General features: G+C 44.0%; 1 protein-coding gene across 7 annotated transcripts in view; it reads right to left on the bottom strand.

Annotated features, from left to right (window-relative positions):
- Positions 1 to 2,199: 2,199 nt before the first annotated feature.
- LOC139574013 (phosphatase and actin regulator 4B-like) overlaps positions 2,200 to 12,415 on the bottom strand; it is an 82,219-nt gene continuing 72,003 nt past the window's right edge. For 6 of the 7 annotated variants that reach the window (XM_071398106.1, XM_071398107.1, XM_071398108.1 and 3 more), the window contains 9 exons: positions 9,851 to 9,994; positions 8,188 to 8,713; positions 7,635 to 7,936; positions 6,919 to 7,144; positions 6,748 to 6,803; positions 6,244 to 6,305; positions 5,792 to 5,929; positions 5,568 to 5,644; positions 2,200 to 3,775 (listed from right to left, as the gene is read on the bottom strand). In XM_071398106.1, the coding sequence (XP_071254207.1) occupies positions 3,760 to 3,775; positions 5,568 to 5,644; positions 5,792 to 5,929; positions 6,244 to 6,305; positions 6,748 to 6,803; positions 6,919 to 7,144; positions 7,635 to 7,936; positions 8,188 to 8,713; positions 9,851 to 9,994 (1,547 nt within the window). In that variant the 3' untranslated portion in view covers positions 2,200 to 3,759. The remainder of the gene's footprint in view (positions 3,776 to 5,567; positions 5,645 to 5,791; positions 5,930 to 6,243; positions 6,306 to 6,747; positions 6,804 to 6,918; positions 7,145 to 7,634; positions 7,937 to 8,187; positions 8,714 to 9,850; positions 9,995 to 12,415) is intronic. The other variant, XM_071398110.1, reaches the window with a different exon arrangement.

The following is a 12,415-nucleotide window of genomic DNA, read 5'->3' on the forward strand; positions in this document are numbered from 1 at the left end:
CCATGTATTGCGAGATCTTAGCCAACAACCTCCTTCCCTCAGTAAGAGCATTGATGATGGGTCGTGGCTGGGTCTTCCAGCATGACAACGACCCGAAACACACAGCCAGGGCAACTAAGGAGTGGCTCCGTAAGAAGTATCTCAAGGTCCTGGAGTGGCCTAGCCAGTCTCCAGACCTGAACCCAATAGAAAATCTTTGGAGGGAGCTGAAAGTCCGTATTGCCCAGCGACAGCCCCGAAACCTGAAGGACCTGGAGAAGGTCTGTATGGAGGAGTGGGCCAAAATCCCTGCTGCAGTGTGTGCAAACCTGGTCATGAACTACAGGAAACGTATGATCTCTGTAATTGCAAACAAAGGATTCTGTACCAAATATTAAGTTCTGCTTTTCTGATGTATCAAATACTTATGTCATGCAATAAAATGCTAATTAATTACTTAAAAATCATACAATGTGATTTTCGGGATTTTTGTTTTAGATTCCGTCTCTCACAGTTGAAGTGTACCTATGATAAAAATTACAGACCTCTACATGCTTTGTAAGTAGGAAAATCTGCAAAATCGGCAGTGTATCAAATACTTGTTCTCCCCACTGTACATATGAGATGGGTAATGTAGGGTATGTAAACATTATATTAAGTGGCATTGTTTAAAGTGGCTAGTGGTACATTTTTACATAATTTCCATCAATTCCCATTTTTAAAGTGGCTGGAGTTGAGTCAGTATGTTGGCAGCGGCCGCTAAATGTTAGTGGTGGCTGTTTAACAGTCTGATGGCCTTGAGATAGAAGCTGTTTTTCAGTCTCTCGGTCCCTGCTTTGATGCACCTGTACTGACCTCGCCTTCTGGATGATAGCGGGGTGAACAGGCAGTGGCTTGGGTGGTTGTTGTCCTTGATGATCTTTATGGCCTTCCTGTGACATCGGGTGGTGTAGGTGTCCTGGAGGGCAGGTAGTTTGCCCCCGGTGATGCGTTCTGCAGACCTCACTACCCTCTGGAGAGCCTTACGGTTGTGGGCGGAGCAGTTGCCGTACCAGGCGGTGATACAGCCCGACAGGATGCTCTCGATTGTGCATCTGTAGAAGTTTGTGAGTGCTTTTGGTGACAAGCCGAATTTCTTCAGCCTCCTGAGGTTGAAGAGGCGTTCAGGCGTTCAGGTTCAGTGTCATTTCCTGATAGTTGCTATCTACACAGGACCTTCTAATCAGCAGGTTTGCATGAGTGGGAGTTTCAGCTTTCGATGGTGACATCACCATGCAGTAAATTGGTTAATAGACCAATAACAAAGAGAGTTCCAAACCTCTGCCAATAAGAGCTAGTTTCCAGTTTTCCCCTCCTTACCCAGATAATAGCTAGATTTCCATTAAATTGGAGACACATTTTCATGCGAATATCTAAAATACGCATCATGAAAATATGCACATTTTCCCAACAGAGGTGTTTCCACCAAGCTGACCTGCTGCAAATTTTGGCACCATTTATAAAATTGTTCCAAAACTTCCTGTTTCCATCACACGTTGTGATTTTTTTTATACAGTATGACTTACTCGCATAAAAACAGGATGGAAACGTGATTAGTCCTTGCAAAAATGTTCTTGCTTGAGAAATATTGTTTTGCTAGAAAGTAATTTAAAAAAAACTATTTTAATGGAAATATACTACAGTAAGGTACTAGTTACCCAGAAATTATTATTATTATTTTTTAAATATTAACTAGTCCAGATCAACTTGTAGGTTCTTGTGATTCAGCTATATGCCTGAATCCCAGGTGAATTAGATATTGTCCCATTCATTTGGAATTACAGGATTTAGCTGGAACTTCACAATTGAAGATGGGAGGTGGGACGGGGACTCTATCTAAATTAGGCAATTCATTCTGGAGTGAACAATCCCTTTACCCTGCATGCATATATTTATTCACATAAGTGAGCTATTAATGCTGCATTCAAGTGCTAGTCGGAAGTAGGAAACTCAAAGATGTTAGACTTGCTAATTGTTTGAACGCGGCACGTGTAACTGCAAACAGTTAGCAAGTGGATTTTTTTTAGTTTCCTTGTTCCGACTAGCACGTGAACGCGGCATAAGTCCAACAACAAGACTCAAAGAGTGATTTAAGGTTTTTAATTATAGGTGACTATTTAAAGGCAGTTACTAAAATTCAAAATTTCGTAAAAAAACGAAGTAAAACCGAACACTTAAAGATTCCCATTGTTGTAGTGTTTAATCATACAGTAATATTAGTGTGCTTAGAAAAATAGCAACCTATAATACTATTATAGTTAACATTTATTTTCAAATAATAAGGAAGAACAATATATACACAACAGTAACCTAAATGCATCTGTACATTAAAGGACTCTGTAATCTACTGGCCAGAATACAACGCATGTAACATTTCTCCAGATAAAAAAGTATTTTCCTGCCGAAATGATTCCCTGTCAACCGTAAAATCCACTAATTGTGTTTTTTTCATCAAATCCTGATCTACGCTAACTGCACTTTGATACATTCTGTAAAGATTTGTAACATTTTAACTTTTGTTTTATTTAAGATGCCATCATCATAATCTTAGCATTTCAAAACAGCTATTATTTGCAGCATTGCATGGTTTGACCTATGTAGAGAAGTACAAAAAACACAAATAAAAAAGCGTAAATTAAAAAAAGTGTTGATTCAATAATTGCACTGTGTGTTGTTCGCTCATGCAGCGAAATGAAGAAATCTGTGATATGAAAAAACAGCATTCTACTGTCAGCATGGGGATCAGTCTGGCAAAAAAATTACGAAACAAATAAAAAAAAGAATAGCACACCAACTACCTCCTCATTGTGTTCTTTCCTATGACTAGTTAAAGCTCAAATGCTCACCCCACGTCACAGCCAAATATAAATACAGGCAAGGCAGGGTAGCTGTTAAGAACGTTGGGCCAGTAACCAAAAGTTCGCTGGTTCGAATCCCCAAGCGGACTAGGCGAACAATCTGCCGGTGTGCCCTTGAGCAAGGCACTTAACCCTAATTGCTCCTGTAAGTCGCTCTGGATGAGCGTCTGCTAAATGATTCAAATGTAAAAATGCACACTATAAAACAGGTTCAAATAAAAGCAGTAATTTCTGATGTGATCAAAATATTATGCATTACAGTTGTCATTATTAGAACTCTCAAGTTTCAGTCTAAGAAATCACAGAAATCTATACACAAGTACACAAAAATCCCAGAGCTTTTCCAGTTTTGGGAATGGCAAATCCCACAGTCGTCTTCCTCCTTATTCTCTTTCTGCAGCTTCGTCTCTAACATTTATTATTAATGTGTTTATTATTGTAGCTGTCATTATTATGACTATTATTACTGTAATGTTATTACATTTACATCTCTGCAACATGGGTTAACTGTGCCATACAGAGTAAAACCAGAAAAAAGGCAACATCGAAAGAGGTGGCAAAAGGTCGTTGTCAGTGGAACCCTGAAGGATAACACACATCTGCAGAGTGGCTCCTAGTCAGCCCTCTCGGTCAAGATCCCTCTGCCATCTCTTCACTTTGTTGGCACTTCGTACCCCCTACTGTCCGATAGAAATACTGCATCTGGTCCTCAGTCCCCCTGTTTTCCGTTCAGTCAATTCCAGGGCCTTCCTTGATGATCTGTACAGTACATTCAGCAACATAAAAGGGAAGTCTGTTTAGGGAGCACCAAGACCCCGCGACTCCTCTCCAGAGACTCTGCAGGCCACTGGTTAAGTAAGTGCTTTCCAGCATGGGGTGGATGCTAAGGCCGGTGGAACCTAAAGAAAAGGACATCAATGATAATTTGATCAATCACAACAACTCAACATATCAAAAAGGTATTTTCCAAGGCTGTAAGAGCAGCCAATTAAAGGGATCGAAACAAATGTCTTGGTATGTTAATGCAAGATCTATATTATGTAATTGTGTATATACAGTGGGGCAAAAAAGTATTTAGTCAGCCACCAATTGTGCAAGTTCTCCCACTTAAAAAGATGAGAGAGGCCTGTAATGTTCATCATAGGTACACTTCAACTATGACAGACAAAATGAGAAAAAAAATCCAGATAATCACATTGTAGGATTTTTAATGAATTTATTTGCAAATTATGGTGGAAAATAAGTATTTGGTCAATAACAAAAGTTTATCTCAATACTTTGTTATATACCCTGTGTTGGCAATGACAGAGGTCAAACGTTTTCTGTAAGTCTTCACAAGGGTTTCACACACTGTTGCTGGTATTTTGGCCCATTCCTCCATGCAGATCTCCTCTAGAGCAGTGATGTTTTGGGGCTGTTGCTGGGCAACAAGGACTTTCAACTCCCTCCAAAGATTTTCTATGGGGTTGAGATCTGGAGACTGGCTAGGCCACTCCAGGACCTTGAAATGCTTCTTACGAAGCCACTCCTTCGTTGCCCGGGCGGTGTGTTTGGGATCATTGTCATGCTGAAAGACCCAGCCACATTTCATCTTCAATGCCCTTGCTGATGGAAGGAGGTTTTCACTCAAAATCTCACGATACATGGCCCCATTCATTCTGTCCTTTACACGGATCAGTCGTCCTGGTCCCTTTGCAAAAAAACAGCCCCAAAGCATGATGTTTCCACCCTCATGCTTCACAGTAGGTATGGTGTTCTTTGGATGCAACTCAGCATTCTTTGTCCTCCAAACACGACGAGTTGAGTTTTTACCAAAAAGTTATATTTTGGTTTCATCTGACCATATGACATTCTCCCAATCTTCTTCTGGATCATCCAAATGCTCTCTAGCAAACTTCAGAGGGGCCTGGACATGTACTGGCTTAAGCAGGGGGATACGTCTGGCACTGCAGGATTCGAGTCCCTGGCGGCGTAGTGTGTTACTGATGGTAGGCTTTGTTACTTTGGTCCCAGCTCTCTGCAGGTCATTCACTAGGTCCCCCTGTGTGGTTCTGGGATTTTTGCTCACCGTTCTTGTGATCATTTTGACCCCACGGGGTGAGATCTTGCGTGGAGCCCCAGATCGAGGGAGATTATCAGTGGTCTTGTATGTCTTCCATTTCCTAATAATTGCTCCCACAGTTGATTTCTTCAAACCAAGCTGCTTACCTATTGCAGATTCAGTCTTCCCAGCCTGGTGCAGGTCTACAATTTTGTTTCTGGTGTCTTTTGACAGCTCTTTGGTCTTGGCCATAGTGGAGTTTGGAGTGTGACTGTTTGAGGTTGTGGACAGGTGTCTTTTATACTGATAACAAGTTCAAACAGGTGCCATTAATACAGGTAACGAGTGGAGGACAGAGGAGCCTCTTAAAGAAGAAGTTACAGGTCTGTGAGAGCCAGAAATCTTGCTTGTTTGTAGGTGACCAAATACTTATTTTCCACCATAATTTGCAAATAAATTCATAAAAAATCCTACAATGTGATTTTCTGGATTTTTTCCCTCATTTTGTCTGTCATAGTTGAATTGTACCTATGATGAAAATTACAGGCCTCTCTCATCTTTTTAAGTGGGAGAACTTGCACAATTGGTGGCTGACTAAATACTTTTTTGCTCCACTGTAACTTCATGTTGTCCATAGGCTGAGGAAGTACCTTGTATAGATCCTACTGTCTTCATGAACCTCCATTTCAGAGCTCTTAAAGTCATTGAGCTCCTTCCGAATGGCAGCCTGGATGAAGGTGGGAAAGTTAATACAGTTAAGACTTGCATAAGAGAGCATCTAACTGCTAAAGTAAAGACTGAAATATATACTTCCATTACTGGGCAATAAGATATACTGGTGTCAATAAGTAAGTGCATTGACAGCTGATTGTACCTTGTCGGCGGGTGTTAGCTTGGTCCAGGGCTTGTCCGCTCGCCGATCGTAATCATTGGCTGTGGTGACCTCCACATACTCGTGGAAGCGCAGGATCTTTCTGGCCTGTAGCTCAGCAACCGTGGGCCTCTGACTCAGCTAGAGGAGGAGTTAAATGAAGAGTTTAAAGGGATGACGCCCTTTATCTATTTCCCCAGAGTCAGATGAATTTGTGTTCTGTATGAAAGAAGTTAGAGGTAGTTTTGAAAGCCAAAATGGTATCCACAAGTTCATCTTTATCTGGGGAAGTAGATAAAGGGCCTCATTGCCAGTCTCCCTTGAAGAAGACTACCTTCTCTCAGCTTGTTTTATATCAATTCACTCGTTAATCCTCTGTACGTAAATGTTCTGTTAAATGAGAGAAATATATTATTACAGGTAACAGTAGTGCGTGTGTGTGTCACTGGTCTTACCTTCCTGGTGAGTCTACGTTTGATCTCTCGGACCTCCGCCTGCCTGTCTACCTGGTTCTTGGCTGGAAAGGAGAGAGTCAAGCCAATGTTTAGAACCCTGTACAGACATGAACCAAATTGTGCAATTGCTGTCTATTTCACAAAAATAAGATTTTACAATGGGATTTAATAAAGGTACTAGGTACAAATACACAAGTACACCGACTGAGATAAAATAAATCGAATCCACGTTGATAAGAAGTGGCCTCATGCTCTTGGAATGTGGCCTCATTTATATAAATAACAAGAATCCTTACTGAGAGAGAAATACCAGTGGGGATTGAGCTGTGATTAGGTGAAAACCTAGGCCCCATTCTAATTCCATAAAAGTGCATTATTCCTTCCTCCCTTCCTTTAAGTTCTCTGATTAGACATGATCGGATGGGTGAAGGCAAGCGCTCCATGCCTCCACCACAAAGTTTTCACCGGTCAGAAAAAATGTGATGGGGAGTAGGAAAGACTTACGTTGAAGGATGTTTCTCTGCTCCAGCTCCTCTGCACTGGGTCTCTGGCTGAGACGCCTAGAGGATAGAAGTTCACATCAACCTTGTGTTAGATTTGGTGTGTGTATATGTGGAGAGAAGAGGAAAGAGCGAGAAGAAAACGATAGTGAGACTGTGTGGCTTTATCTATTACCTTGTGAGTGCAGAGCCTATTTGTGTGCGTATGGCCTCCCATTGCTCCCTGCTCTGCCATGTCAGCCCTGTTGACCCTTGGTGTGTGTGACCTGGTGTGTGTCCCGGAGTGCGTCGTTCGGTGTGACCGCTGGACTTGTCCTCTCGAGCATGTTTCTCTGGGGCGTGTCGGTTACTCAGTTTCAAAGCTAACGTGTCTTTCCTTCTGACCCTGCAGGCCAAAGCACCTGAACAAGAACCACAGAGAGATGTAGTCAGGTATACAAAGATATACAATACCAGTCCAAAGTTTGAACACACCTACTCATGCATAATCAGTGCTCTAACTCCCCCTTGCGCTGGTCTGGAGCGATGAAGTAGTGACGCAGGGTACCGTACTAAACCACAAATTACCTCTAAATCCCGCAGCATAATCGCAAAACATTTAGTGGAGCAACCACTGTAGGTGTGTCCAAACTTTTGACTGGTACTGTGTAGGTATCCTGTGTGTCTCAATTGGTAAGAGTGCAGTGCTAACAATGCCAAATCGGGGGTAAATTTCCACAGGGATTATAGTCACATACAAAAAGTATGCGCTCACTCTACTGTAAGTCACTTCTAATATGCCACCGAGTCTGCTAGGTGGCATATTTATTTTTACAGTATTTTAAAGACGCTGCTGTATCTGAGTATAAATGTTTATCCATAACCCAATTCAAGTGAGACAGAGATACATACTGGGTGGAGGCTCATCTTCCTCATCCTCGTCTGAATTTTCATCTTTATAGAGCACTGGCCCGTCCGAGTCGCTGTCTTCCCTTTGCAGGTCCTGCTCTTCTTCCTCCTCCTCCTCCTCCTCCTCCTCACTGCTGTTGGGCCCCTCGGGGATGACGTTGATGCAGGGCTCTCCCACCATGCACCTCCTGCTCCGTGGCTCCAGCTCTGGCTGGGGAAGCTCCCCATCGTACTCCTCCTCTTCATCATCATCATCATTATCATCATCTTCATCATCATCCTCCTCAGAGTAGTCATCCTCAGCCCTGATAGAGAGAGGAGGGAAAGAGAGAGAAATGGAGCGATGGAGATCAGATGAGTTTTCAACAGAAATAGGAAAAGCCGGCAGTCACATATTATTGACGGAGCTGATAATAAATAATTGGCATCACAGAAACATTGTGTGGCTAGATTCATTCATAAGTCCTAGATAAGGTCTTGCCAACTTTACACCTAATGTCTGAGGTGTGTGTTTTACTCAAGTCTAGAACATTGATGAAATATCCACAGGACTCACAGTTTCAGAGGCTGGATGCTGACGGCTAGGGGCCGGCCGCGGTCCCCCTGGTACTCGGGCGGCGTCTCAAAGAGCAGGGAGTGGGCTGAACGCTGGGAGCCGTCGGGATGTGGCTGGGCCTGGCCGGGGCTGGACAGGGCCCTCTGGATCATGATGTGCAGGGGGACGGGGGCCGGACGCTGGGGGGGCTCACTGGTGGGGCTGGGGGGGTCAAAGAGCAAGGGCTGGGGGATGGGATGTTGGTAGGAGTGCTGGTGGTGGAGGTAGTGAGCGTGCAGATGCTGGCGGGAGGGAGAAGGGGGGATGTAGTTGGGTAAGGGCGGGGACGGGGGAGGCATCTGGAAGCCGACTGAGTGGTTATGATGGTCCTCAGGAGAAAGCAGGGAGGGGGAGGGGGTGGGGACCGACTGGGTGGACGCAGAGGGGTCCTCCGGGTTGCGCTTTGTGACAGGGGTGGTCCTCTTGGGGGGCATCGGTGGGGAGGGCTTAGTTGGCACAAGGCTGGTACCGGCCTGGGTGAGGTTGCCTGTGGGATTGAGAAACACAGTTTATTGAAGGTGTCACACACACTGATAAAAACACATGTTCACTTACTTTATTAACCTAAATCTGGGCTTTCAACTGCGGATCAAGTGAGTGCACATGCTTGTTTACGTCTCCATTTACATGTAAGATCAAGCCCAAGTAACATGGGTGAGTGCACATGAATGGATATACACACCCAGATCACATGACTGAGTCCACATGAATGCATAGATCCATAAACCCAGGTCACATGAGTGCATCCGACAGGGTCTTACATTACAAACGGGTGCATATGGCCATCAAGGTTACAGTGAGTACACATGCTCTAGAACACACACAGATCATACACAAATTGATTTGGCCAGTATGCATCCATCGCTTCTTAGCATCTCTGAACTGAGAATTATGAAAAAAAAACCTGTTCAACCAAGCTGGAATAGACATTTTGCGATTGCATGCAAACCTTTAAATATGTAAGCTTGATGCAGGTGCTGACGGATGTGTCAGCATGAAATAGCATTAAAATACAAAGCCATGGACACATACTGCATTGGAGTACAATAGATCACAGCAGCAGACCGATTTAAGCGCCAGACATGAAGCATGCAATATACTGGATTGGACTATAACATCTGCTTTAAACAGAGTCAAGCCCTTCATCTGCCCTTCTCTCCTTTCTTGCTCCAGAGCAGATGTGTGGATTAGCCTTTATGGGGCAGCCTTGTCTGCGCTACGCAGCCACAGCTAGCCATCATGGGAGACTCAGTTACTCCCCCATTCACATGCCAGAGGTGGTAGTACACATATGGTGCTCAGACACCCACATACACCCACATAAACCCACCTACATGCACACCTCACTCTCATTTAACCTTACGTGGCATGATCATAAGAGAGCACTCCAGGCCGTTATAGGTTAGTCCAGCAGTGGCATCCAGGTAGCATTTGGCATGAGGCATTTCAAGTCAGGATGATGCAATATGATGACGCAGGTGACCAGAAGGTTGAAGTAAACAGGGGGGGCATACAGCCACACACACACAACGCAGTCTCGGGAAGACGTTAGAGAGACAGGGTGGGCACCATTGCTGCGTCGATGCCAGTGAAGAGGGGCATTGGTGGGCATCCTTTGTTTTACCTGACCGCAGGCCTCTGCCGTCCCGCCGACACAGGTAGACAGGGAGGGACAGGTAGACGTCATAGTCGCCCTCGCGTTTCCAGCAGGACCAGTAAAGGGGCAGTTGGGAGTCATTCTGGTTCACACCCCCCTGTAGAGTGGAGGCTGGCGGGGGACGAGAGGTACGACACGCAGGCCTTCAGCTCTCATATAGGCTGGCTGAATGTATAAGGTGACCAGACGTCCCTGATTTACAGGGACAGTCCCCAACTTTAGTGGCCTGTCCCCGGCTAGAGCTGTCCCTGAAAATATCCCCGATTATCCCTCAGAAAGAAAGATGCAACTGTGAAGTTACATTGAGGTTGATATTTCAATAATCAAAATGCTGTATCCAGTCAGATTTGCATGTACAAATTGTCTCTCCCTGTACCAAACTTGTTTGACCATTCATGAGAACGTTTGATCATTGATACAAACATCTAACCACCGCATGAACAACCATGCCCACCAGGGCCCTCATTTATCAATGTTGCGTAGAAAAGCTTCTAAATTAACTCGTACAAATACAAAAAAGTTGGTATTTATCAATCGCTCGTATGCTTGATTTACAGACACCTACCTGTAAGTAGACCTTGATAAATCAGACACGTTCTAAAACACTGTGCTAGTGCACGTGAAGTCTCATTTACATAAATAACCGCCCTAAATAACAATTTATGGTCACAAACCTTCCCTTCAAATCTGCAAGAAATGTCACTCATTTTTGTCCGCCAACATGGAGAAATCAAAGAACACAAAGAAAAAAAACGTCAGAAATAGAACTTTTCATCACCGAAGTGGAAGATATAAGTGTAACAGGAGAAGGGTAGAGTGACTCTTCACTGTCTGCTATGGACCAGCGCATTGGCAGCATAATTGGAGAGACCTCAGTGTCTGGCATCATTTGTGATGGTGATACTGAGGACCCTCTCCCAGACCCTGAAGGAATACCAGACACATCAACTGCTGGTAAGTCAAGCTTTATTTTCGCAACCATATTCAGACATGGCCCACATCTAATAATTTTTTCTTGACAATAAATATAACAAAATAAATGTAACAAAATGAATATAACCAAAATTACAAAACATGAAATCTTTACAGACGTGGGTGATTTGCCTGACCCCTCAGCCATCCTCAGGCCTACAAGAAGGGTGTCCTCTTTGGCAAGCGCTTCAGCTGTATATTTTGACTGACGCAGTCCTGAAACAACGAGATCAATACATCAATTCTTAGATTCAAACAGCAGATGGAGGATGTATGCAACGGCCTGAGAGACAAATACTGGTGCAATGTAAATGTGTTTTCCTTGTCGATTTGATTACAATATTTGGAAGAACAGATACCTAAAACCTTTGTGTGATATTGACTCTTGTCCTCAGTGCCAGAGCTATGGGTGGTGGGAAATGTCAGGCATGGGCTCATCGAGTCTCGGTGGATCATTCAGTGTAATGCCAATTTTGATTGCAATGTTGTGGAGCACACTGCAATCCTTGACAATGTAGCAAACCTAAAAAGGAATTTGCACATTGTATTACATTCACGTAATGGCATTTGAAGGCACATCATTTCAGCGGCAAATCTTGCTAGGCTGGTATTACAGTGTGCCTCCTGTCCCAGACAAGTACAGCCAACGCACTTTCAGCAGGCCTATGGCGCGCTCCACTGTTCTTCTGCGTACGTGGGCTTGGTTGTACCTTGCCTCTTGTTGGTTTGAGAGGTTTGTGAGGGGAGTCATCAGCCATGTTTTTAATGGGTAGCCCCGGTCTCCTGCAATTATGAACACAACATTCAGATATTGTTTCCCAGTAGAGGTCTAACATGGCAAATAAAACATAAGTCACTTACCAATAAGCCATCCATCCCCAACAGCTCCTTCCTGGAGGTTAAGGCCGACTGAACTGTTCTGCACAATGAATGAATCATGTGTCTCACCTGGCCATTTGGCCACTACATTCAACAAAGCCAAATGTGAATCACAGATGACCTGCACATTGACAGAATGGAAACCTTTTCTGTTGACGATGTTGAATTTGCTCAATGATGGTGCTTTAATTGCGATGTGGGTGCAGCCAATTGCTCCAATGACATTGGGAAATCCAGCTATGGTATGGAAATCCCTTTTCACTCTGGCCTGTTGCACAGCAGTGTACGGAAACTGTATGTATTGTGGGGTCAATTAAATAATGCCATGAAGGACAGCAGGCAATAATCGGCTCATGGTTGGTTGGGAAATGTCAGACCGATCCGCAAAATCCCGTTGGAATGTTCCAGTTGCCAAAAATCCCAGGGTGGAGAGGACTTGGGTTCGCACTGGGATGGCATTGGTGCGTTTCGTCTCCCTTTCTAATACTGGAGAGAGTTGGTTGCAGAGATACAATAAAATATGCCTTGGAAAACGAAATCTACTAATAAGCCAAGCGTCGCTCTCAGCAAAAAAAACTGCACACTCACTGAAAACACGCTCCCTGCGTAATGCAGCTTGTGCCAGATCCTCCAGCAATGCAAGATTTGCTGTTTTGAACAAGTCACAAATGCTCAATGTTG

Source organism: Salvelinus alpinus, chromosome 4, assembly GCF_045679555.1.
Source record: "Salvelinus alpinus chromosome 4, SLU_Salpinus.1, whole genome shotgun sequence".
Lineage (NCBI taxonomy): Eukaryota > Metazoa > Chordata > Actinopteri > Salmoniformes > Salmonidae > Salvelinus > Salvelinus alpinus.